The following is a 26,368-nucleotide window of genomic DNA, read 5'->3' as shown; positions in this document are numbered from 1 at the left end:
TAACCTACCTCAAGCTCCAGACCGACGCCTGCAGCCTCAACCCCCTCGACCGTGACTTGAGCTGGTAAAAAGATCCGATGCCTGAAGACACCCTTGCACCCGACGCCCCACGACCTTGGGTGGCCCAACCCAAAGTATCCAGGCATCCCCCAAGAACCCAACTTACCTCTCCTGCTAGTGGTTGCCTTCAGGAAACCTTGCCCGAGCCTGCAGCATTTTCTTCAAACCGGAGATCTCCACTGCAACCACACCACAGGGCTCCGGACGTCACCTGGGCACTCTCCAATCGGCCGCCTCCGTGCCGCTGGTGGTGCAGCTCCCATTTTGATTATTGGCCCCTGCAGTGCTTATCCTAACTCCAGGAGCTTTGATTCCACACCCGAGTGGCCTGCTCGTAAGCAGCCCCTGACCGAAGCCCCCCTTAGCCCCGGCCACCCCAGTGCCGCTGGTGGGGCAGTTTGAGTGCCTAACTAATCCTAGGGGAACCTTGGTTCTACCCTCCAAAAACTATTCTTGCAGGTCATTTACTTACCTGCAAACCAATAACCCTCTTTTCCCCAGAGGAACTGATGTTACGAGTTTTTGTTCCTTAAATGTTGTGTTGAACTGCCTTTTTGTATGAAAATCAAAGTAACTTTCTTCAAACCAAAAAGTGTCTTACCTACCTTTATATTGTTGGATCCATGGTGTTATATGTACGCATATCACCTCGAGCAGTTGATGTAATCCCAAAGCAACGCAAAAGTAATTTCTATGTATTTAAAACTGTTCTAAAAACAAAATCAAACATACAACTATTACAATTCAATTACCACCTAGATTTCCTTGTAAAGTTTTGCATTTGAAAGTATATTTTACCTACCTGTGCCAAGTCCTACTTGGTTCCAGAAATAAAACATAAGTATACCTTCTTTATACTTACTTAATTGGTCTGGATTCAGTCTCTGAGTATGTGCCTTTAAGCTTGATTGAGTGAATACAATAAATGCTTAACACACTCATGATGAGCCTAACTGCTCGACCACACTACCACAAAGAGAGCTGTTCGTGATTATCCAATTCAGCCTCTGCTATACCTTTGGGGATCCACTGGACTCTGTGCACACCATACCCTAGTTTGGTATAGTATATACGGAGCCAGCTGCCTACAGGCTCAACAGTGTTGATGCTTTGGGGTCTGACCTGCATTGTGGCGCCAGGATCGAAGTCTACAGCGAAGCCGGTGCGGAGGCCATATAGGGTTCAGAGGGTCTCGCTGGAGGCCTTCATGGTTCCTTGTGGCCCACGGAAGTGCACCAGAGGGAGTCAGTAATGTGGCAAAGAGCTGCAGCATAGCTTTACAGAATTCCTTGATTTGCTGCAGCATTGCAGATGGCCCCCGAAATTCGGGTTGTTTCGTGACAACGGTCAGAATTGGCTTCAAAGTGGAACAGCTTCAGAAGAGAGACTGGGAGGCATGTTGACGAACTCACGTATAAGAGTGGTGGGAAGCGGCTGAGTCTCCCTTTGACTTTTTATGCTTCTTCTTCGACTTGAACTACTTCGACTGGTAGAATGACTTCGTGAGTGGGAAAAAGGCCTTCCCATTGACTCCACCCAGTCATGACAAAGCCTTCTGATGTCTGCCGACATAGTCTGGTGACAGACTTTTGCCTCAAGGTGCCATATAGCCCTGGGGTTCATCAAGGTGCAGTAACTGCTGGCCTTGGAGTTGTGTTTCGACCTGGGGTGCCACAGGCAAAAATGATGGGATCTGTCTACAAGGTTTAAATCCTGTATACTTGGAAGGTGATATTTTCCCTTGCTCGTTTGCATTTTTTAAAGAACTAGGACTCTTTGTCAGTGAAATTGCTCTCCCACCCTCGCAGCTCCACCATTAAGTGAGGCCTCCCCCAGCCCCTACACTCTCTAGTGTGAGTGTTAGAGGCCCTCCTCCACCCTCAGGTTCACCTGCGCCTCATCCCTGTTGGTCCAGTGGACCTCTGTCTCCCGTTTTCCGCTCTTGTTTTCCAGTCGTTTTCACTCGTTTATTTTCACTCATTTTTCACCCTCCTATCTAAATCTATATTTCTGCTTTTTCCTGCACTGTCCTGTGCTCTGCTTCTCTTCTCTTTTTCCCCTTTTTCCTACTCTCCTCCTTTCCCGCCCATTATTCCCCGCTTCTGCTGACCCTGCGGCCCCTCCCCCACAGTACGACCAGCACGACCAATCCAGGTCCCCTTCCCACAACTGCCTCCCACCTGTTCAGCCCTCCCCGACCCCTACTTTATGGCAGACACGCTGCTGGCGCGCCAAAGGCAAGCCCGTCTGCGTCCTTCCGCGACCAGTGCCAGGAACCCTGGACCTCCGCTCTGCCAATGCTACGACCCAGCAGCACTCCACACACTCAACCCAGGCCACAACAACAACTGCAAGCTAGCATCACCAGCCGACACCCACGGACCCTTCAGCTGTCACCGCTTCAGGCACACCTGCAGCACCGCCAAGAACACAGATCCAGCACACCCCGCCCGCAAGAACACAACCAAACCGAAGATGCAATGCATCCTCCTCAACGTCCGATCACTCCAAAAACACGCCACCAAAATCTGGGACCTCCTCAACAGCACCACCCTAGACGTAGCATTCTTCACCGAAACCTGGACCAACAGCACACCGGGACCGGACATCGCCATCGCCAACCACCAAGCATACAAGATCTCCAGGAAGGATCGCCCCACCCACCCGGGAGGAGGAATTGCCATCGGCACACATCCACCCTCAAACTGAGCACACTCCCCGACGAGCACACAGACCTGATGGAACACCTTCACTTCAAGATCCTGGCCAGCCCCACCGCCACCTCCGAGGAACCCTCATCTACCGACCTCCTGGACCCTTCGCCAACTCCATCACGGACATCATCTCCCCGCACGCCATCGCATCTACCAACTACACCCTGCTGGGAGACGTCAACTTCCACCTCGTCAACCAACTGGACCCCAACACCGCATCCCTCATGGACAACCTCCACAATATTGGACGCAGCCAGCTCGTGACCGAGCCCAAGCACTCAGCAGGAAATACCCTCGACCCCTCTTCACTACAGGATACTCCATCACCTTCAGCCACAGCACCGAACTCCCATGGACCGACCAACGTTGCGTACACTTCACCTTCAGAACACCCACCATGCACAGACACCAGCACCTGCTCCCACGAAGAAACTGGACCAAAATCACCGACCACCAGCTCACCTCCTCACTCAACAACTCCACCCCAACCATCGCGGAAAACGACGACCCCAACACCGCAGCACGAATCCTGCATAGATGGATCTCGGGCAGCGCCAACACCATAGCCCCCTCAAGAAAATCAACAATACCCGCGCCAAGAAAGCCAGATGGTTTACCACCAAACTTCGAGAGTCCAGACGCACTTGCCGCCGCCTCGAAAAGGCCTGGAGGAACTCCAAATTCACAGAAGCCCACAACAACTTCAGAGCCGCCACCAACGCCCACCCCCAACTCATTAGAGAAACGAGGAAAAAAGCGGTCGAAGACAGAATCTCCACCCGTGCACACAACAGCAAGGAACACTTCAACATCATCAAGGAGTTCGCCCAACCCACAAGCGAGTCTACTGACATCCCTTTCTCACAAGACCACTGCGACAAACTCAGCACCCTTTTCCACCACAAAATCAAGAGCATCTACGACAACTTCGACGAAGACAACCAACACACTGAACCCTCACCAGACACCCCGACACCCAGAAATCAGCAATTGACAACTGGACAGCCCTCACCACTTAAGACAACGAAATCAATCCATTCAGGGGCCCCCACTGACCCCTGCCCCACCACATCTTCAACAGAGCTGCTGACACCATTGAACCCATGCTCTGCCACACCATCAACCGCTCCCTGGCGACCGCCTCGTTCCCCGACGACTGGAAACACGCAGAGGTCAACCCCCTCCTGAAGAAACCCCTGGCAGACCCCACCGACCTCAAAAACTACAGACCCACCTCCCTGCTCCCATTCCCAGCGAAAGTCACAGAGAAAGCCATTATCAGCCAACTCGCTACATTCATCGAAGAGCACAACATTCTCAACTCCTCCCAATCCGGCTTCAGAAAAAAACACAGCACAGAAACCGCCCTCCTCGCCGTAACAGACGACATCCGCACCCTACTACAAAAGAGAAACAGCAGCCCTCATCCTGCTCAACCCCTCAGCGGCGTTCAACACAGCCTCTCAACACACCCTAACACGCACATTTCACGACGCAGGAATCCAGGACAAGGCCCTCGACTGGATCTGCTCCTTCCTCTCCGGCAGAACACAGCGTGTCAGACTCCCCCCATTACTCTCAGACCCTACACCTACCACCTGCGGAGTCCCCCAGGGCTCCTCCCTCAGCCCGACACTCTTCAACGTCTACATGGCTCCGCTCGCCCCCATCGTCAGAACCTACAGACTCAACATTGTAGCGTACGCAGACGACACCCAACTCATCCTCTCCTTATCCAACAAACCCAACTTTCAAGAAGGCATGGAAGCCGTCGCCAAATGGATGAAAAACAGCTGCCTACAACTAAACACCAACAAAACAGAAGTACTCATCATGGGCCCAAAGCCCGATGCCTGGAGCGGCACCTGGTGGCCCCCCGCCCTCAGAAACTCGCCAAACCCCACGGACCACGTACACAACCTGGGAATCATCCTGGACTCCGAGCTTAAAATGGACCGCCAGATCAACTAAGCCTAGTCTTCCTGCTTCCACACCCTCCGCCTCCTTCGTAAGACCTTCAAATGGATCCCCCTCAAACACAGAAAGACTGTAACTCACATCCTGGTCACCAGCAGACTCGACTACGGCAACGCACTCTATGCCGGAATAAACAAAAAACTCACCCGCAAGCTACCGAACATCCAGAACGCCGCCGCAAGACTGATCCTCAACCTGCCAAAACACTGCCACATCTTCCAGCACCTGCGCACACTCCACTGGCTCCCGATCGAGGCAAAAACCACCTTCAAGATACTCACCCACGCACACAATGCCTTCCACGGCACCGGACCAGCATACCTAAACAGCCGACTCAAATTCCACGTATCCCAAAGGACCCTACGATCAGCACAACTCTCCTACGCCTTGGTCCCCCGCACCAGGAAGACCAGATTGGGAGGCCGCTCCTTCTCCAACATTGCTCCCCATCTTCGCAAGAAACACGCACAGCCACATATAGGTGCTACTAGTGCGCGCTGATGTCAGTTCCATTTATTCTGTGCCACCAGACACAGATCAGGAGCTACTTCTCGTCTCTTCACTAGACCTTTCAATCAATCAGGAGTTGGTTAAGCGCGACTATTCACCCATAAGGGTCTCAAGGCGCTGGGTGGGGGGCGAGCTGCTACTGTTCCAAGAGCCAGGTCTTGAGGAGTCTCCTGAAGGTTATAAGGTCTTCGGTTTGTCGTAAGCGAATGGGGAGGGTGTTCCATGTCTTGGCGGCGAGGTGGGAGTATGATCTGCCGTCGGTGGTCACTCTTCGGATGCGGGGGACGATGGCGAGGGCGTGGTCTGCAGAGCCGAGCTGGCGGGCAGGGGTGTAGAGGCCGAGCCTTATGTTGAGGTACGCTGGTCCGGTGTTGTGGAGTGCCTTGTGTACGTGGGTGAGGAGCTTGAAGGTTATCCTCTTGTTGATGGGGAGCCAGTGCAGGTCTTTCAGGTGGGGTGTGGTGTGGCTGCGACGGGGGATGTTGAGGATCAGGCATGCGGAGGCGTTCTGGATGCGTTGGAGTTGTGTCAGGAGTTAGGCTGAGGCTCCTGCGTAGAGTGTGTTGCTGTAGTCCAGTCTACTGCTGAAGAGGGCTTTGGTGACCGTCCTTCTAGTTTCGGTGGGGATCCACTTGTAGTCCAGTCTACTGCTGAAGAGAGCTTGGGTGACCGTCCTTCTAGTTTCGGTGGGGATCCACTTGAAGATCCTGCGAAGCATGCAGAGGGTGTTGAAGCAGGAGGAGGAGACGGCGTTGACCTGCTTTGTCATGGAGAGTGAGGGGTCGAGGATGACCCCTAGGTTTCGTGCATGGTTGGTGGGTGTAGGGGGTGCTCCTAGTGCCGTAGGTTTTGAGGTCACTTCCAGAGCAGAAAGACGCTGGCATGAAGCCACACAATGCCACATACCAGCGTGCATGGGTTCTACTTGGAAAGTTTCCGGATCTAGTCTGAAGCTTAGGGAATATTTAAAAGGTAAGGAATCTGAGGTTAACTACCTATCAAAGTCAGAAAAACAGTAACAGAAAAAAAGCAAGTTTTAAAGAGAACCTGCAAGAGTGAAATAAATAGCCAGGGAGAATTTGATAGGGGATTCAAGAGGAATGAGATGGAAGCAAGACTGTAAAGCGCATGTATTTGGCGCCCTGATCTTCAAGACCACGGCTTCATGTTTCTAAACAAAACGCTGGCCAACTGCACTTATTCTTTAACAAATTAAGCACTGACCAGAGAGTGTGATTTTACAAGAATACCCCCACGTCAGACAATAAATAAGAAAATATATCACAAACCTGTTTTGGCCATCATTTTCAGAAGCTTTTGTTCTATCTCAGCTCTTGCTTTTTCACTCTTTTCTAGATTCTTTAAGATACTTCCAACGTCTACCATAGCTCCATTGTACATAAATAGGCCACCGCTCTGCTCTGAGCTATTAGACTCTTTTTGGCTAACTGGCGCTGGCAGGAACACCTTGTTACCTGTGTCACAATTAGGTTAAAAGATATTTTAAGAAAATCACATGTATCAAAAAGATCTCATGTTTCATTATCAACTCAAATTTTCAGAAAATAATAAAATTTCAAACAATGTGTAACAAAAGAAGAAATTGCTTCAGTGCAGATATATTAATACTTCAGCACTTTTTGCAAGAAAATGCATTCATATTCCATCTTTATAGGTCGCAGCTGTAATATTATAAAAACACATCAGCTGTTCCATTAAAAGCTAGCATAAGCATCAGTTTCTAAATCAATAACATAATTTTTGACAGTAAACTATCACTACAGCACCAAGAAGTCCTGAAATACATTGTGTTAAAATCAAAAAATGTGTTAAAAACTGAGCTAACTATATCAGGCGTATTGTTAAAACTTAAAAATTTGAGAAGCTACCCACTCCAGCACATTGTGTTTCACTCTTAGTAGACCATTCGTACATGCACACAAAAAGGTGTTGAGAGGTAAAAAATTTCTTTTTTTCCTAACCGAGGTTAAAAAAAGTTGATTATATATGATCTTACAAAAGGTCCTCAAAAATACACATTATAGAGTACTGCGTTATAAAAATGCCCAAACTATACAAAACTGTAAGTAGTTAATAATTCTAAAAAGCATACAATGATTCTAGTGACATAACTTTACCCATTTACACCTGCCAAAATATAAATTATTGTACTTCTATCGACTTCAAATGTTTCACATGAGACTTTTCAATTCATTTACAATTAAATACAAATTGTCTTTTTCATCGATCCAACTCGTTTTCACAGATTACATAACCTAATAATATGGTACAGGAATCTGGTTTAATTCTAGTTTCTAGCTTAAAACTAATAACATTTTAAAATCTCTCTACAGAAATCCTTGAGACGAGGATATGTTCAAGTCATATGATATTAGCCTCTTAAAGGCATCGGAAACAGGCGGATTGCGAAACAGGAAGAGTTTGGGGGTATAATAATTAGGCACTTTGCCGTGCCTACACAGAGATGTTTGGACAGGCCTGTGACCTCCTGTCATAATCTCGCCGTGCTGCAAGAATGCCGTCGTAAGAATGTAACAAGCATTGCATAGCCAATAGGTCTCCCCATAGGGACCTTATAAGTGTTTAGTCATGCAACATTTGATGTTGTTGCACCAAGGATATTGTGCTGGATAACTAAACACTTATAAGGTCCCAAAGGCAAGACCTATAGGCTATGCCAATGCTTGTTTATTATCTGTGCCTTTTAAATGTCTAGTTTATATGCTTGCAATTGAAGACTTGCCACGGCTCTACCTATTGGCTTTGCTAATGCTCGTATTTAACACAAACTGATCTTTATTTAAACTTTGGAGGGGTAAGAACTGTGAAATAGTGAAAAAACGTATTTGGCTGCAAATGTTTGTTTTGACAAACAGAGAAAGCCTCTGTTTTGGTGCTCGAGAATATGTTAGTCTTGTACTGCAGTACTTCCAAAATATATTTACGTGTCAGCGGTGCTCATGCAATGGTCTGCGAGTGCAGTAATACCTGTCTTAGGCGGGCTGCAGGCTTCTTTGTGGAGGAATGTCCTGCGACTGCATGAATGTGCTTCCTGCTCCGACCCCTCTGACAGGAGAAGGGAACTGTTGCAACTGTCAACAGAGACAGCTTCCAGATCCGGATAAAAGTTCATGCTCAAAGTTAAACAAGCGCGCCTCGCCTAAAAATGTATCTGCAAAAGTTAAAGCGTTTCCCTTGCAGGAGTGAGCCACAGGCACCATGTGTTTGTAAGTTAATCATAAACATATGATGTTAAGCTTGCTCTCGCAAGGGAATCGCCAAACGTGCACGCTTTGCCATTGAAGGCAATGGAACCCGTGCACGTTTTTGGCTGAAAAGCCGAAGCGATGGCTAAAGGTCTTTTGCCTACGCAGCACATGCACGCTGCGTAGGCGAGACCTAAAAACAGCCAGCCCGGCTCTCATTTAAGAGTTGCGCTGGCTGTGGAGGTCCATCTGTAAGTGTACCCTGTTCTGAGGTTTGAGGAGGCGCTGTGGCCCGAAACACTTTATTGCCCTGTACTCCGGGGTCAAGTACTGTCCTACCGTCTGCCAGGAGAAGCCATGTGCTTCTGGAACTATAAGTCTCACTTGCGAGATCTTGCGAAACTTCCAGCAGAGGCGGCCATCATCCTATGCAGAGACCTTACCCACCACAAACCGCCAGTTGTTGAAAATCAGTCCAGAGGTAAGACCCTAGCAGTTCTCTCAACAAGTCTGGACCTTTTCGTGAATTTTAGGATACCGGTAAGACAGGGGATCCGCGCTCAGAAAGAACGGTAAGTCCTTGGCACTGCAACATTTGTTGGAGTTATGGCACACCTGACGCACCCTAATTCACGAAAAGTTTGACTTGATACAAGTCTTCTTGTCTGTTTGAGATTGAGATAACTTTCACTGTCAAATGAGTTTAGGGTGACCACCTGGCATAGGTGCAAATTCAGAACGGTAAGTGTAAAAATTCAGGACAAAAGGTCAAAATTGTGGACAAAAGTTCAGGACAGAAGGTAAAAGTTCAGGACAGAAGGTCAAAATTCAGGACAAAACTTTGGGACAAAAGGTAAGTTTTACAGACACATCAGAGTAAGTGGCACTATAGTAATTCATATCAAACCCTGGCACACATACAAACAGTGTTCTAAGTTAATAACTTCTAGCAAGGAAACAAGCATGGTGTATATAGGTAAATGTAATGCTCTCTTGTTGTAGGTCCAGCCAATACGTGTTTCATCGATCGCGACAAGAGACCCGCGACTTCCTCAGGGCAAAATTGATGCATTTTTACTATGTGATGTACAGGTTGTCCCAACTGTGCACGTGGGTTAAAAATATGAACAGCATCAGAAAAGCGCCACCGAGACAGGTGTATGAGATGTACAACTGATAATTTGGCTATTGCAACGTAAGTTGCACGTTTTTATTTTTTCAAATTCATAAAAATGCTGCCGTGTTGGACCGCAGTGCACGTCAGAGTGCTTTCAGACACAGGGCACAAGATGGGGGAGAGAAAGAGTAATGGTGAGGAGCATGGGGTGGAGGGGGTCCCCGAGTGGCCTGAAGTGGGCAAGAAGAAAAGGGGGGTGACATTTGGAGAAAAGGGGGCGGGTGAGGATACAGAGCACAAAAGATCGAGGTCGAGGGTCAGATAAATGCAGAACTGAGTAAGGGAGACCAGTATCGGTAGTGGGCAGACATTGATGGCAGTGTTTCTGTGGGTCATCCACACAACGCTTTTGGACTGGCCTTCCACGCTCTAATGGCATTGACGGACCATGCTAGGATGGGAGTGCTCAAGCACCGAGGCTCGGTTGCTGCAGTGAGGCCTCAGAGGCTTATGGAACTCAAGCAGCTAAGGAGCCAGGAGCTCGCACAGGCATATTCATGTTATAGCGGTTTTCTAATACAGGCACAAAACGAGAAGTAGACTAATCGCACATGATAGTTCCTAGTGAGGTCACTGTTGATCAAGACCAAAACATAAAATAATGTATAACTAAACCCCCAGAGAAACAGCATAACAGAGCATTGGCAGGGCTGTTCGGGGTGACATGACCCTGAACAGATGGCACCCCTGCTCGTAACAGCAAGCCGTAGGCGGATACATTTCCTGGGAAAGGTGGGACATGCACCAGCCTTTGCCCAATTACATGTGAAAAGTCCAGAGTGATTCCAAGAGGTCGTTTTCCTAGAGCAGTGCATGCGCACGGCTCGACCTAAAAAGCAGCAACTATGGCTTCGTTGTGTACAATAATAAAAATACTTCAGTTCTGAAATGAGGAGATTGTGTAAGAAGTATAATCTCTTCTTTTTAACTTCTTTCATGCAGGCTTCTTTTCATGAACTGGCTAATAGCAGCATGAGCGGTTTTGTAGATTTGTTTTGTACTTTCCTTCCATCTAACCCTAATAGAATGCCATGCCCTAGAACGTGGCAGGAGGAGGCCCACCACAAGCTACAGAATGACAATGGGCGGAGGGGGCTGCTCTTGTGCTCCCAGGAGGAGTGTGAGGCGTCCCTATCAGGGAGTTGAGGCCTCTCACAGGGGAACAGCTCTGCTCCCTGCAACGCCCCAAATTATGGACCGAAGGTCTCCGTAAAAGGGATCCTCACGGACAACGGAGGTGAGGTCCAAATTACAGACAGTCTGCAAAATTTACGGACACTTGGTCACCCTAATTGTGGTGCTTTGCGCCCTGTTAGTTAAGAGGATTTTCATGTATTCTGAAGAAACTGGCATTTGGTAGCCTTCAAGGGCTTTAGGCTGACTAGAACATAGACTATCTCAAATATGAATCTCATGGATAATGTAAAGAGTTCAAAGGTGATTTAAGATTTTGCTGGTGAAAGTAAACGCTGAAGGTGAAAGTTTACTAAGAGTGTGCGAATTCTGTTCTTCGTTCGCAGGGTCTCAGCTCTGAGTCCTCATTTTTCAATTTCCTCCCTCCCATCATTCAATCAATCAATCAATCAAACACATGTATAGAGCGCGCTAGTCACCCGCAAGGGTCTCAAGGCGCTGGGGGGGGGGGGGGGCTGGGGGGGGGGCTGCTGCTACTGTTCGAAGAGCCAGGTCTTGAGTTGCTTCCTGAAGGGGAGATGGTCCTGGGTCAGCCGTAGGTGGGTGGGGACGGAGTTCCACGTCTTGGCCGCCAGGTAGGAGAAGGATCTTCCTCCGGTTGTGCTTCTGCGAATCCGTGGGACGGTAGCAAGGGCGAGGCTGGAGGAGCGGAGCTGGCGGGTGGGTGTGTAGAACGTGAGGCGGTCGTTGAGGTATGCTGGGCCCATGTCGTGGAGGGCCTTGTGTGCGTGGGTGAGGAGCTTGAACGTGATTCTCTTGCTGACGGGGAGCCAGTGTAGGTCTTTCAGGTGGGGAGTGATGTGGCTGTGGCGTGGGATGTCCAGGATGAGTCGTGCGGAGGCGTTCTGTATGCGTTGGAGTCTTTTCTGTAGTTTGGCTGTGGTTCCAGCGTAGAGGGCGTTCCCGTAGTCTAGACGGCTGGTGACGAGGGCCTGGGTGACTGTCTTTCTGGTTTCGGTGGGGATCCACCGGAAGATCTTGCGGAGCATTCCCAGGGTGTTGAAGCAGGATGATGAGACGGCATTGACTTGCTTGGTCATCGTGAGGGATGAGTCCAGGATGAAGCCCAGGTTGCGTGAGTGGTCCGTGGGGATGGGGGCATTGCCCAGTGCCGGGGGCCACCAGGAGTCGTCCCAGGCGGAGGGGGATGTCTGAGGAGGAGGTCTTCCGTCTTGTCCGAGTTCAGTTTCAGACGGCTGAGCTCCATCCATGCTGCTACGTCTTTCATTCCTTCTTGGAGGCTGGCTCTGGCGGTGGCGGGGTCGTTGGTAAGGGAGAGGATCAGTTAGGTGTCGTCCGCATAGGAGATGATGTTTAGGTTGTGTCGGCACGGGATGGCTGCGAGAGGGCTCATGTAGACGTTGAAGAGGGTGGGGCTGAGCGAGGATCCTTGAGGAACGCCGCAGATGATTTTGGTGGCCGCTGATCGGAAGGGACGGAGGCGGACTCTCTGAGTTCTGTCTGAGAGGAAGGAGGTAACCTATTCCAGGGCTTTTCCTTGGATCCCGGCGTGGTGGAGGTGGGTTGTTAGGGTGCGGTGGCAGACAGTGTCAAATGCAGCCAATAGGTCGAGGAGGATGAGGGCAACAGTTTCCCCGTTGTCTAGCAGGGACCTGATGTCGTCGGTGGCTGCGATGAGTGCGGTCTCGGTGCTGTGCTTTGCTCGGAAGCCGGACTGTGGAGCCGTTTGTCTCGTATCATTCCTTCTTCAGTGATCAGTCCTCAGCTTCCTTCCATCCTGTAGGCATGGAAACTCACCATCAGTGGTAGGAGAATTTTACTTACTTTATAATATCAGAGTTTAGAGGATTTGCAAGTCAGTCTGGTTGAACCAGTCCTCAACAACTTGCAGGTTCAATTTCCAAGAGTCCCCTTCCTAACCTCTCCATGCCCTCTTGCCGTGGGCTGTCTTTGTACTCACTTGAGGCGATTGCATCAAGGCCAGGGTGGTTCTGAGTACCATTCTGCTCTTGGGTAAAATCCATTCTTCAAAAATTAGTTGATAATTCATAACTAAATTGTAAAATTTCTGACCAACTTTTCATTGTAACCCTGAACTTAGATTATTTTTCTCATTGATTAAAGAACAAGTTGCTTACCTTTGGTAACGCTCTTTCTGGTAGAGAATCTATCTAACCATAGATTCCTCACCCTTTGTATACTGTCCCAGACGTCAGTCTACATGCAGAATCTCTAGAGCAGTACCTCTGTGGTCTGACAGGTGGCGTCATACAGCTCTGCATAATGCCGTTCCACTCTGAAAATTATAGGTGGAGCTCATATAGGAGCTTTTGAGGCTGCCCATGCCCACAGAAGTAGAGCCCCAAAAGCAAATTTGCATCAACCATTGTGCAGATACCTAGACCTGGGATCTTTTTAATGAACAGATTCCAATTCACAGAATGTGGAAGATAGGAGAGTCAGTAAGGACTAACTGCAGATGCTCTACCTTTTGAATAGATGCCAAAGTAATGCCTATTTAGAGGTGGGTCTGTGAATTGGCTCAAATCACAAAATCAAAAGGTCCTCCAGGCCTGAGTGGGCAAAATGCCCCTCTTGCCCAACATGGCCATCTACACAATAGTGCTTCTTGAACATATGGAAGGAATCACACTTAGCTGCCTGACAAATTTCCCAGAGAGGTGCTCTGCATGCCAACACAGTAGAAGCAGCCTTGGCTCTGGAGGAATGAGTCTTTAACCCCTTCGTGCCTTAAACATAATGTTTCTGTCCTTGGCCGTGGCGCTCCTGTGCGGAGAATATAACCATTACATCCAGACACCTACCCATGGGGGAAGCACTGGCGCTCCCCCCATGGGGCACCCACCCACATGCCCCCACTGGGGTTCTGTGGATTCTGGACCTGTGTCATAAACATCATCGTAGCATGACGATTTTGGTATCAGTAGATCGAGAATAACGAGTATACTATATACTAGCATTTTCGTCATGATCGAGCGACATGATCACCATGAAATCAGGGACTCCGTTCTGAACCCTCGGGTTCCATTTTGTGTACGGCAGCCATTTTGTGGTTGCCCTCACATAGGCCGATGACTAAGGCCGAACGAGTCTTAGGGACACGTACACTTTCAGCTGACTTCTGTGTGACCTGGGCAAGCTGACTCCACTGCCCGAAGCCAAACCTGTTCAGCCAGTTCCTTTCCCAGTGGCCGATCGAGATTAGGGATCAAGGCACAGCATACCATAAACCCTTCATTGCACACAACTATGTCTAATCTCACACACACCTGTCTCTGATCCATTCTTTATGACCTGTTTTACGATGAGGAGGTGCCTGATTTTATTAGGGGTCCAGCCGATTTATCTGATGGAAAGTGTTGGGCCTTGCCGGGTAATTGATGGTGGGCTGGACGATGAAAAGTGGGTTTGTCATGTAATGCTTTTATTGTACACATGGAATTGGTTTACTGGAAATAAGGATTGTTTGCCTGAAGCATAATATTTTGTATAAAAAGGGTTGACTGGCTTTGTAAGTTTGAGCAGTCTCCTGAGAATATACACCGTGTTGTACATCTAGGATACCTGTTACTGGCTGCAGCCAATAAATTTGATCTTTGGCGTCACCAGAAAGTCTCTGCGTTTCTGTAGTCTGAGGCAGGAGAACTCGAAGTCTTTGGGTGTGTTCCCTGGCACCGCTGGGTTCTAAATAACCTGGTACTTCATTTGGCGCCCAACGTTGGGCGATTTCAGCGGTACCGGTCCAAGCCTGAGGTTCGTGAGGAGCTTCGTGTGAAAATTCTGGAGGAAGGCCAACCACTTCATCGACCCCTGTATGTCGTCGTGGTCCGAAAGTCTTTGCTGCGAGGTTCCCCGTTTTCCGACGGCTACGAAGGACTGCTGCCCTGACTATCGCCCTGTCTTGGACCCTTTGATGATTTGTAGAGCGAGACAATAGACGAGTCTTCTGGTGACGCCATCGATACCTCAGTTAAGTATGAGTGGAGCGTCTCCCAGTCCTTAGTTTTGGTTCTTAGTTTTGGGTATCCCCTTGGGATCTTTGATTTGGAACTTGCAAGTACCAAAGCCGAGGGACTTGTGTATTCAGGAGACTATCGTATTCGATAATCCTTTGAAGTTTTGAAGCTAGACTAGTGAGCGAAGATGCCTGGTCTTAGCAGACTTGGAAATTTGTTTTGTTGTGGTCGAAATAGGGATTCCCGATTGGAGGACTCGTGTCCGGTTCCTCCGATTGGAACTCCAACCTATGAGCTGTACGTGAAGCACGGCGTGGGCCCTATCGCGTATAATGAAGTATGGATTAGGTACACAAGGAAGGACGGTGTCCTCAAATGGCCCCAATATGGTAGTTTTGATACGGAAGTTTTAGATAATCTAGAGGTTAGACTCTTTAAGAAGAAAGCCCGGCCGGCGATGTTTGACTCTTTTCGCCTATGGCGAAAGGAAGCCAAACAAAAGGAAATTAAATTAGCAAAAAGAAATAAAAGAGAGAAGGGTATCTCGATAATGCAGTTTAAGGATAACGAAGAAGAACAGGCAAGCGAACAGTTGCACAGGCAACGTAAAATGGCGATCGATAAATGTTATCGATTTTTGCCGCCTCTCCAGCAAGATGCAGCAAAGGAACTCGAGAAAGATCCTTTAATGTCTCATTTATTGAGTACGCCACCCCCCTATGCGCAAAGTGCTATAGCACCTCCGCAACCCTTAGTTGTGCAACCTCCAATTGTTTTGCCCCAGGTTCTTCCACAGCAGCCAGCTCCTCTTCAGTTGGCTCCTACTCTTCTGGCGCCACCTTCTCAAGGGCCGCTGACTTTGCTACCTTTTCAATCCCTACGACTTTTCCACCTGTTCTTGCTGCTTCCTCTGCTACTGCTCCTACATTGGCTTCCTCTCAATCCGCTTTATCTCCTGTTCTTTTGTCGACTTCTCCGTCTGTTCGACAGAGAATGACTGATACTGTTACTAGTCTTTTCTCTCCTTTCTTTGGGTCATTAACTACGACCCCTATTTCAGAACGTAAACAGTTACGTAGCCAACTGCCTGATTCTAGAGAGAAGGAGATATTGGATCATTTGGCGCATACATGGGTTACCGATTCTGCAAGATATGAATTAGAGTCTGTTATGGATGTCTTTCGCCAATGGGAAGCACCGAAGCAGAGATATGTTTTTGATAAAATGTGTGCTTTCCTTTGTGAAGAATTGGAGGATAATGATTTGGAATCCAATCCGCCTGAATTGTGCCGTATACGGTTCGAGTTTGCGAAGGGCACGATTGTGGGTTCCGATGTTGAGAGAGCAGTTGCGACATTGTTGTCATTTAGGAGTGAAGCTATTTCTTGGTCATTGTTTGAGCCTGATCTCTCTGTTAGGAGGAAAGTGAGACAGTATCCCATGAGAGAAGTTCCTCCTGTATGGAAGGACGCCATTCAGGCTGATGTCGCTAATCACATTGATGCTGTACCGGCTCATTTTCAACGTGTTTGGGTACATGTTCCATGGAAACGGGCTGAAGTCTTGGCTCTTAAGCAGACCTTACCTGACCCCCGTAAAAATCCTGCAGGATATTATAAGGAATTATCACAGACCGCAGACTCATGTATTATGAATCTAGCTGATATAGACATGTTGTTTGGAAATGTAGTCCCACAGCCTTTATGGGGATTGATTCGTCACACGGATCATGCGCAGGAGTTAGGTGATTCATGGGTTAATATTGCTGCTGCAGATGGCAGAAAAGTTGGTGGTGCTAAACCTGAGCCTTTAGTAGCAGAACTCCTTGGTAAGATCGTCACTTACATGAAGACCTTAATGCCTGCGATGCGTGTAAATTGGGATAAATTGTCTGCGTGTAAGCAGAAGAAAGAGGAAACCGTGTCTGATTTCTTCACTAGATTTGAAGAGACGTTTATCGACCATAGTGGTCAAGACATGAGTACTGAAGGTGATCAACGTCTGTTTGTTGACAAGTTTGTGCACAATTTACTTCCCGAGCTGTGTATGAAATTGAAAGATTCAGAGAGTTCGTGGGCCGTTTCCTCTTCAGCACAGATATTGGCCACTGCACAGTACTACGAAAATAGGGATAAGGATGAGAAAGATAGGGCAGACAAGAAAACTAAAGAATTGAAGACGAAAGTGCTTTTACAGCAAGCGTATCCGCCCCGTAATAACCAGCGTGATTATCAGCAGCCTCAGCAGTTTCAGAGAAATTCGCAAAGATTCGAGTTTTCTCAACCACGTTTTCCTATAGGCCCTAATCAATGTGCATATTACAAAGAAGAGGGTCATTTTAAAAGTAGCTGCCCTGTTTTGTTACAGCGTATGAATGGTGTTTCTAGCGCAAGAGGTCGAGGTGTTCCACAAGCACCTAGAGATAGAGGACGTGGAGGATTCCCCCAGAACGCACGTTCCTTTCCTCCACAAAATTCAATGAATAGTTTTGATCAGCAGAATGGTGCATCTGGTAGGACGACTCAGTACTATGCTGATGACTACTATGCAGAAGTTGAGAATATGGAGAGTGATGATTGCTAGGACAGCCATAGACAAAGAGAGGGAGTTGTTTCAGTTCCAGTAGATCAGAGTGGACCTTATGTTGAGGTAATTACATCAGGTGTGTCAGAACCTTTTCTGTTGGATACTGGTGCTACGAAGAGTTCTATTATGCACTCTAAACTCCCTGGCGCACCTTTGTCTGGCGAGACGAATGTTTCAGTAGGTTTTTCTGGCGCCCCGGTTAGGAACCCGATTTCTAGTCCTATGTCTCTTTCTGTTGGACCTTGTGAATTCGAAGAACCCCTCATTCTGACGACAGGTTGTGGTGAGAACTTGTTGGGATTGGACCTGTTGAAAAGATTGTACACGACATTGTATTGTTCTCCCTCGGGAGAACACCTTACATTAGGTAAGAAAGTGGTCTCTCCTATGTATTTGTCGAAGGATAAACTTCCGACAGAATTGTCTTCTCTTCCTGATATTCTTTTGGCTACTGGTCCCAATGATGTGGGCCTTTTGGAAATACCGCCATATGTGGTGACGTTGAAAACGAATGTTGAAATGCCGCGCATTCCCCAATACAAGATCTCTAATGAAGGTGAAAAAGCGTTACTAGCGATCATTTATGATTTGATTGAAAAGGATGTAATTGAAGAAACAAGAGGTAATGTTTGCAATAGCCCTGTTTTGCCTGTCTTAAAACGAACTGACCCTTCTCAGCCACCTGTTTACTGGTTTGTGATTGATCTTAGAGAGGTAAATAAGATTGTAGTGCCACAGTTTCCAGTTGTTCCTGATATCACTGCCTTACTAACTATGATTCCAGCTTCAGCCACTTGGTTCTCGGTGATTGACTTGAAGAATGCTTTCTTCAGCATCCCAATTGCGAAGGAGAGCAGGGATATTTTTGGATTCTGTTTAGGAGGCCGAAGCTTCCGGTTCAAACGCGCTCCTCAAGGCTATTGTGAGAGTCCATCAATATATAGTCAGGCTTTGAAAACACAGCTTGATACGATTGTTTTACCTGATGGTGCTACTCTTATCCAGTACGTCGATGATTTACTAGTCGCCGCAGATACTGAGGAGATTTGTAAAGAAGCCACCTTGTCGTTGTTGCGTCATTTGTCTGATTTGCATCATAAAGTGTCTCTTTCGAATTTGCAATATTGTCGACAAGAAGTGACCTACTTAGGTCATCTCTTATCGAAGGAGGGAAGAAGACTGACCCCAGAAAGAATTCAGGCGATTGCAAAGTTGAGTGTGCCAGTTACACAGAGAGAAGTGCGTGCTTTCTTGGGTATTACATCATATTGCAGACAATGGATACCAAATTTTTCCCTACTGGCCAAACCTTTGGTGGCATTAACTTGTAAAGATACACCAAATCCCTTCCCGTGGTCCGATGATTGTCAGAAAATATTTCTGAATTGCGTGATGCACTGTGTTCGGCTCCTTCGTTGGGTACACCCTACTACAGTAAGCCCTTTACACTATATGTCCATGAGAAAGAAGGTTGTGCGTTATCAGTGCTGACACAGTCTTTTGGGGACAAGCAGCGTCTATGCGCGTATTTTTCGTCAACTTTGGATCCGGTGGCTAGAGCGTTGCTGAGTTGCTTGAGAGCGACGGCGGCAGCAGCTATTTCTATTCGACAGTCTGCTGGTTTGGTGATGAATAATACACTGATTGTAATGGTTCCACATGCAGTGGACACCTTACTAAACAGGACCAAGACACAGCACTTAACTAGTGCTCGATTGTCAGGTTATGAGTTGACACTCCTAGCGAGTCATGTGCACATAAAGAGATGCAATACTTTGAATCCAGCTACATTGTTGCCAATTCCAGTAGAGACAGATGCGTCTGAACAGCATGATTGCCTTTTTAGGACAGAAGAGGAAACGAAAGGGAGAGTAGATCTTAGGGTCACTCCTCTTGTGAAGTGTGATGGTACCTTATGGGTGGATGGTTCATGCTTCAAGCTTCCGAATGGTGATACGACTGCAGCATATGCTGTTACGACTTTACATATGATTGTTGAAACTGCACGCATCCCACATAATTCAGCTCAAGCAGCAGAGTTGATTGCACTTACGAGAGCGTGTGTATTATCAAAAGGAATGAAAGTGACCATATATACGGACAGCCAGTATGCGTTTGGTGTGGCTCATAGTTTTGGACGTTTGTGGAAGGAACGTGGGTTCCTTACGTCTCATGGAGCGAAGATACAGCATGGTCAATTGGTGAATGAGCTTCTGGAGTCACTTACTTTGCCGTTGTGAAATGCAGTGCACATAAGAAGGTTACTGACGACGTTGGTCGCGGTAATGCGTTTGCTGATGAAGTTGCGAAAGAAACAGCAAGAGATGTGATGAGTCGAATGTATGTTGCGGGCCCTGCAAGATGGATTGGTGAAGTTGGAATGTGTGAAGATACGATAGAGAGTGTGAAGTCTATTCAAGCTGAAGCTACCGAGAAAGAGTTGAGTGTGTGGAAAGAGAGTACGGGTAAATTAGACTCAAATGGTTGTTTGGGTTGAATTGTCAGAGCATCAACGATGGCTGCTACCCGATGCGTACGTGCTTGCAGTGGTTACAATGGCCCATGGAATGGCTCATATCAGTGTGAAAGGGATTTGTAAGTTGTTGGCTCCAGTATGGCAAAATGCTGGAATTCCTAAGTGTGCAGAGAATGTGGTCAAGAATTGTACGGTATGTCTGAAATACAATCCTGGTAGGGGAACTCCAACTCCAGCTGGTCATTTTGCGCCTCCAACGTATCCGTTCGAGGTTTTGCAGCAAGATTTCATTCACATGGAGAGGTGCAACAACTTGAAATACGTACTCGTTGTAGTTTGTGCCTTTTCAAGGTGGGTAGAAGCATATCCCCTGAAAGATAATACTGCTTTATCCACAGCTAAAGCCCTTGTCAAAGAGTTTTTCCCTAGATTTGGTTTGCCGAGAATGGTCTGGAGTGATAATGGGAGTGAATTTGTGGGTCGAGTGATGGAGAGTATGTGAAGGGCTAGGTATACGCCAAAAGTTTCACGCTGCAAATCACCCCCAATCAGCTGGACTAGTAGAGTGCTACAATGGCACCCTAAAGCTTAAACTGGCCAAGATACAAGCAAGCTCTGGTCTTAAATGACCTGATGCATTGCCATTGGCACTTTTATCGACAAGAATGACTGTGCATACACGAGTGGGACTTAGTCCGTATGAGATTGTGTTCGGCCGCCCGGCCAACATATGGGGAGTGCCAAGGCCTACAAAATTCAGCGAGATTGAACACCCTGTACTGCTTGATTACTTATATGATTTGACGGCTAAATTGCGTGTTTTACACCAACAGGTTCACGATACTCTGCCTCAGGTTTCTGCAGATCCAGGACACATCATCGATCCTGGCTCGTGGGTCCTAGTAAAGAATTTTCAACGGACAAAGAATTATCAGCCCCGTTGGAATGGCCCCTATTTAGTCCTGTTGTCCACAAGAACTGCTGTACGAGTGCAAGGAAAAAAGAACTAGATCCACGGCGTACACTGTAAGAGGGTCCCTTTGCCTCTGCCGTACGACGGGTGGGTCCAGGAGGGCATTGCAGATTCTGAAACTGAGACTGTGCCTCGTTTTCTGCCTTTCAGTGATGCACGTGTAAAAGGGACAAATTCTGAGCGTGAAAGCGATGATTTTCTGCAAGGAGCCGTGCCACCGTCAGTTCGACTGGACACTACTGAACCTGACCTATTGTTTCGTGATCAGACATTACCAGGGAAAAGCCGTTATAATCTGAGGCCGAGAACTATGGACAAATAAAAATTCCTTTCTTTGCTATTTTTGAAAGTGCAGCTCTCTCATCTGAGGAAACTTTTTTATTTTTGTTTTTCGAACCACCATACGGGTTCAGCTGTAGGGTCGCGGGCGACAAGTCTTTGGAGTGCAAGCCGAAGACACAAGGTCGACGGTTCTGGTTGGTTCTTGGGCGTTTCCCTTGGACCGACAGGCACATTCCTTAGCACGGAACACCCTACCTCCGCGAGCAGCAAGGTTAGAGGATGGAGTTTTTCGAGATGGAGAGACCTGCCAAAGAGATGAACTTTAAAGCCAAAATGTGTATAATAATGACCAAGAAACGTTTTCTGATATTTTGCATTTTTATGTTGCTTAGTGTAATGATGTTTTTTTTTTTTTTTTTTATAAATCTTTTATTAACATAAAGGTGGTGCAATCAGTGAGAATGATGCATACATTTGTCACATTTACGTTTGCATAACATCAACCTGGAACCATTGGCGGTAGCAATCTCGTTACAACACAATCTTAATCTGTCTGCCCAATCCTCGCCGATGGAGTTCCGTACATCAATATATATTACCAATAGTGCTTAACTTGTCACGTAGCAGTGTCACGATGCCCAACCTATGAAATTGTCTAGTAACTTTCAAGAAACATATCCCCCCCCATATCCCAACTTAGTTTCATCACTTCTAATTAGGTCGCATACTTCTCCTCAGCCAATCACGCTTCTTTGCCCTTGTGTCTGAACTCAGTGCCATCCTCCCATCACGCCGGTACAATTAGTACTGAAAAGCATAAATCTCTAGTCTCATCTATCACTCCCCCTCCTCCTCAGAATCTAGGTCATCATCCTCCGGCAAGGGCTCACAGATTTCCCCCCTGTAAACATTCCAGTCTGTCCACACCTTGTTCCATTTCCTGGGGGCTGCTCGAAGGACATACACAGCTCTTTCCGTGACCATTAGGATGTCCATGTGTTCAGCCCAACCTTCCACTGTGGGCACGTCCGGAGCCCCCCACTTCTGTGCAATATCACGTTTCGCTACTGTCATGGCAAGTGTAGCCCAGATGATGCCATATCTGTTCAGGTCATTGGGGTCCCAAATGTTTAGAAGGCACTTACGCGGGTCTGGCACAGTGGAAACCCGAAGTGTCTGGGATATGGTGCGCATTACCCGTGTCCAGTATCCCCGTATTTTTGGGCAGTCCCAGAGTGTGTGGAACAGTGTTCCCTCCTCCCCGCAACCCCTCAAGCAAAAGGGAGTGGGCGCTCTGTGTATTTTGTGGAGTAGTGTCCTGGTGTAGTAGATGCGATGCAAGATTTTTAGTTGCACCAGTCTAAATTTGGCCGAAATGCCTATTTCCCTTGGAGAAGCCAAGGCCTCATTCCACTCCGATTCATCCATCATACCTATCTCACCCTCCCAGCGTTCCTTAAGTTTTGTCGTGGGGTCTTTTAAGTTGTTGATTAGCTTTTTGTAGGTGAGGGACGTGGCGCTCTGCTGCATATATTCTGTTAATAGCCTGTCCTCAAGTGGCGAGGAGTCCGGCAGTGCAGTGCCCTGCGGGACCGCTTGTAGCAGTGCGTGTCTAATTTGGACATAGCGAAACGTTTCAGTGGGTCTGAGATCATATTGCTGTTGAAGTTGCGAGAATGGTATCACTGTGTCATTGTCCCAAAGGTCCCCCACCGTGGAGATACCTATGAGGTCCCACTGTGTGAATCCCTTGCATGTTCTAAGGTTCCCCAATGACTTCGTGTCCCACAGTGGCGTCATTTTGGTAATTCTGCCTGTCCAGCCCAGTCGTGCCTGTGTTGTATGCCAGAGGGCTGCTGTGTGTCGTGTCGGGCCGTGCAGATGTTTAAGCCTTGGTTTATTATACAGTACCGACAACATGGAGTCTGCTCCTAATTGTGCCCAATCAGCCCTGTACGCTGGGTCGTTTCTCGGGGCGTGAACCCACTGGTTAATTATTTTAAGCTGAGCCGCCCAGTAATACACCTGAATGTTGGGAAGTGCGATTCCCCCCTCATACCAACTTTTTACCAATTTGTCGTAGGCTATTCGCGCTGTACCATTGCTCCAGAGGAGAGCGGAGACCAATGCCGCGATCTGTGTGAAGTATCGCGGAGGGACAAGATGCGGGGTGTTTTCCAGTACATACAGAAATCTGGGGAGTGCCATCATCTTGAATAAGGCTGCGCGCCCCAAGAGGGTGAGGGGCAGGGTTGCCCAGTGCTTAACATCAGCTCGCAGGCGGTCCAGAGGCGGTTTTAGGTTGCTAGCGAAGAAATCTGTTTCAGAATGTACAATGACAATGCCCAGGTACCTGAAGGAGGTCACCGGTTCTGCTAAAGGGCAATCGACCGGCAGTCTCGGCGCCGGTCCCTTCAAGAGGTAGATCACTGATTTCGACCAATTAAGGGTATAGCCCGAAGTCGCCCCATGTGTGTTGCAAATGTCCAGAAGGGCTGGGATGCCGTTATCAGGGTCGACCATGTAAATGAGCATATCGTCGGCATATAGGGAGACCTTGTCTTCCCACCCCTCCTCCCATTGAATGCCTCGAAACAAGGGTGTGTGTCTGAGCAGGAGAGCTAAAGGCTCGAGTACCAATGCGAAAAGCAGGGGCGACAAAGGGCACCCCTGCCTGGTACCTCTGCTCAACGGGAACGCCGGCGAGACGTGACCATTAGACACCACTTGCGCCACTGGGTTAGTATAAAGTAGACGTATCCAGGCGATACATTTTGACCCAAAGCCCATACGTGCGAGCACCTCGAAGAGGTACTCCCATTCCACTAGGTCGAAAGCCATTTTCGCATCTAGGGAAAGGATCACTGCCCTCTCAGTGAGAAGGTGTGATCTCGCCATTACCCCATGAACTCTCCTGAGGTTCAGTGCCGTGCTCCTATGGGGTAGAAAGCCTGATTGGTCGGGATGGATCAGGGCACTCAGGTGTGGCATCAGGCGGGTGGCCAGAAGTTTAGCCAGTATTTTGGCTTCCACATTTAATAATGAGATCGGGCGATATGAGGCACAGTCTTCCGGGGGTTTACCTGGTTTTGGTATAGCTACGATCGTGGCCGTGCGTTGATCCAGTGGCAGTTCAGCCCGTTCCCTACTGTCCAGATACATGTCCAGCAGGGGACCACTAAGTTCTGAGGCCATCGATTTATACCATTCCACCGGAAGCCCGTTAGGACCCAGTGCCTTGCCTGATTGTAGTGAATGTATCGCCAATTGGATTTCCTCTTCTGAAGGTTCTGCCTCTAACTCTTGTGCAGCCTCTGGCGGTATGCCGGGGAGGGGAATGTCCACCAGCGCCGCCGCCGCCATTTGAGCAGTGACAACATGCTCTGGTGTGTATATGGTGTGAAAGTGACGTGCCAAAGCCTGCACTATGTCCTCTGGGTGTGCTAGTACCTGGCCGTCAGTATTAATGAGTCTCTGAATTCCTCTCGCGCCTCCCTCCCTCCTATCTAACCATGCCAGCATTTTCCCTGCCTTGTCGCCTACTTCATAAATTCTATGTTTAGTGTTCGCTAAGTAGCCCTGTTCGGTCGTTCTCAGGTGGGTCTGGTACTGCTGTTGCCGCAACTTTAACGCGTGTGTCGCCTCCGGGGAAGGGTTCGCCATGTGTGCCGTGTTGGCAACGTGGAGTGCCAATTCCAGCTCTGTGAGCTCCTTCCGGGAATCACGCTTGTGTCCCGTAATGGCTGCTATCGCTGCCCCTCGCAGGACGGCCTTGTAGGCCTCCCATAGAATCGACGGGGAGGTCACCGAGCCACTATTCTCCGCAAAGTATTGTGTCGTCGCTAATTTCAATTTCCGTCTCAATTTAGGGACCTTCAGATAATTCGAATAAATGGGGTAGAGCCTTGCGCATTTCTGTTCTCCAGTAGTAAGGGTGAGCGTGACTGGTGAGTGGTCAGATGCGCCCCTGGGTAGAATTTCGATCGTGTCAACCGTGCCCAACCCCCCCCCCCAGGAACAGGAAGTAGTCAATGCGAGATAGGCTATTGTGGACTGCGGAGTAAAAGGTGTACTGAGTCGCTGTGGGGTGTAAATGTCTCCATATATCCACAATGCCCAATGCATCTAAAAACTCAGGAAGAGGTGAAAGTCCCCTTGAGCGGGTCCTAGTGGGAAAGGCGTCTAACGCAGGGTCTACGACGGCATTCAGATCCCCCCCAATGATCGTGTCACCCTCAGGGAGGTCCAGCAGGAATTTACCCAGTGCAGGCAATGTCACGGAGTGTAGTGCCGGGGGAATGTATACTGATACCACATTAAGCGATCTACCCTCCCATTGGCCATGTATCGCTGCGAAGCATCCCCGGTCGTCTGTCGCATGGTGTGTGAGTATAAAGGGTGATGACTTTTTCAGTAGTATCCCCGTTCCCCTGGATCCTGAAGTAAAATCTGCATGTGTCGCCATCTTGTATCCGCGCCGATCAAGCGCTTTGCATGTCGTCCCCGTAAGGTGCGTTTCCTGGAGCAGAACCACATCTGGGCTCCGCCGCTTAATAGCCTGCAGTACCAGGCCCCTCTTTATTTTGTCACCCAACCCCCTGACGTTCCATGTGAGCATGCGCAGAGGGGGCACTCCCACCGTTACCGTGGCATTCCCAGCGGGTGGAGTCTGAAGTAAGTTAGCCATGAGATCGTTGCGAGATTGTTGTTAGCAATGTGTCGGTGACCAGCGTGATGAGAACGAGGAGCATGCCATGGCCTAGGGTGGTATCAGAATGTGCGAGGTGAGTGATGAACAATATCAAAAATGTAAACAGTAAAACATTAACCCCATCCCCCCTCCCTGCTCCCCTGCTCCACGGACCGAAACCCGCCCGTATCCCCAACTTCGCAGAGTGCTTTAGTCCTTCCCCAACTATCTTACTTGCTCGTGGGGTTGGTGAGGCCCCCTCAGGCACTAAGTGTGTCCACCTTACTCAGCGGCAGTAAGTCCAAGGTCCTACGCGGCATCCCCAGGCCATCTCCTGCACAGACAATCTCCAGATCAGTGTTGGTCGCCCTGGGTCAGCGGATCTTGTGTCGAGTCGGACTCCGTTGCTGCCGTGTCCTCGCGGTGAGGCGGGGGGTCGGTCTTGTCTTCCAATGGCGTGACGTTCCGATGATTAGTCCGATCTTTGCGTGGACGATGACGCTGTCCCACCTGTCGCCAGCCCTCCAGCCAGTCGTGAGCAGTCTCCGGCTTATCGAAGAACCA

At 48.5% G+C, this 26,368-nt stretch overlaps 1 protein-coding gene across 6 annotated transcripts in view; it reads right to left on the bottom strand.

Annotated features, from left to right (window-relative positions):
- The window catches only part of CCAR1 (cell division cycle and apoptosis regulator 1), a 1,607,854-nt gene that overhangs the window by 233,113 nt on the left and 1,348,373 nt on the right, over positions 1–26,368 (bottom strand). For all 6 annotated transcript variants that reach the window (XM_078643192.1, XM_078643189.1, XM_078643190.1 and 3 more), the window contains one exon: positions 6,551–6,736. In XM_078643192.1, the coding sequence (XP_078499318.1) occupies positions 6,551–6,736 (186 nt within the window). The remainder of the gene's footprint in view (positions 1–6,550; positions 6,737–26,368) is intronic.

This window comes from Lissotriton helveticus, chromosome 5_1 (assembly GCF_964261635.1).
Source record: "Lissotriton helveticus chromosome 5_1, aLisHel1.1, whole genome shotgun sequence".
NCBI classification, from domain to species: Eukaryota; Metazoa; Chordata; class Amphibia; order Caudata; family Salamandridae; genus Lissotriton; species Lissotriton helveticus.
Note: the sequence above shows the minus strand (reverse complement) of the source record. Positions and strands in the feature narration are given on the sequence as shown.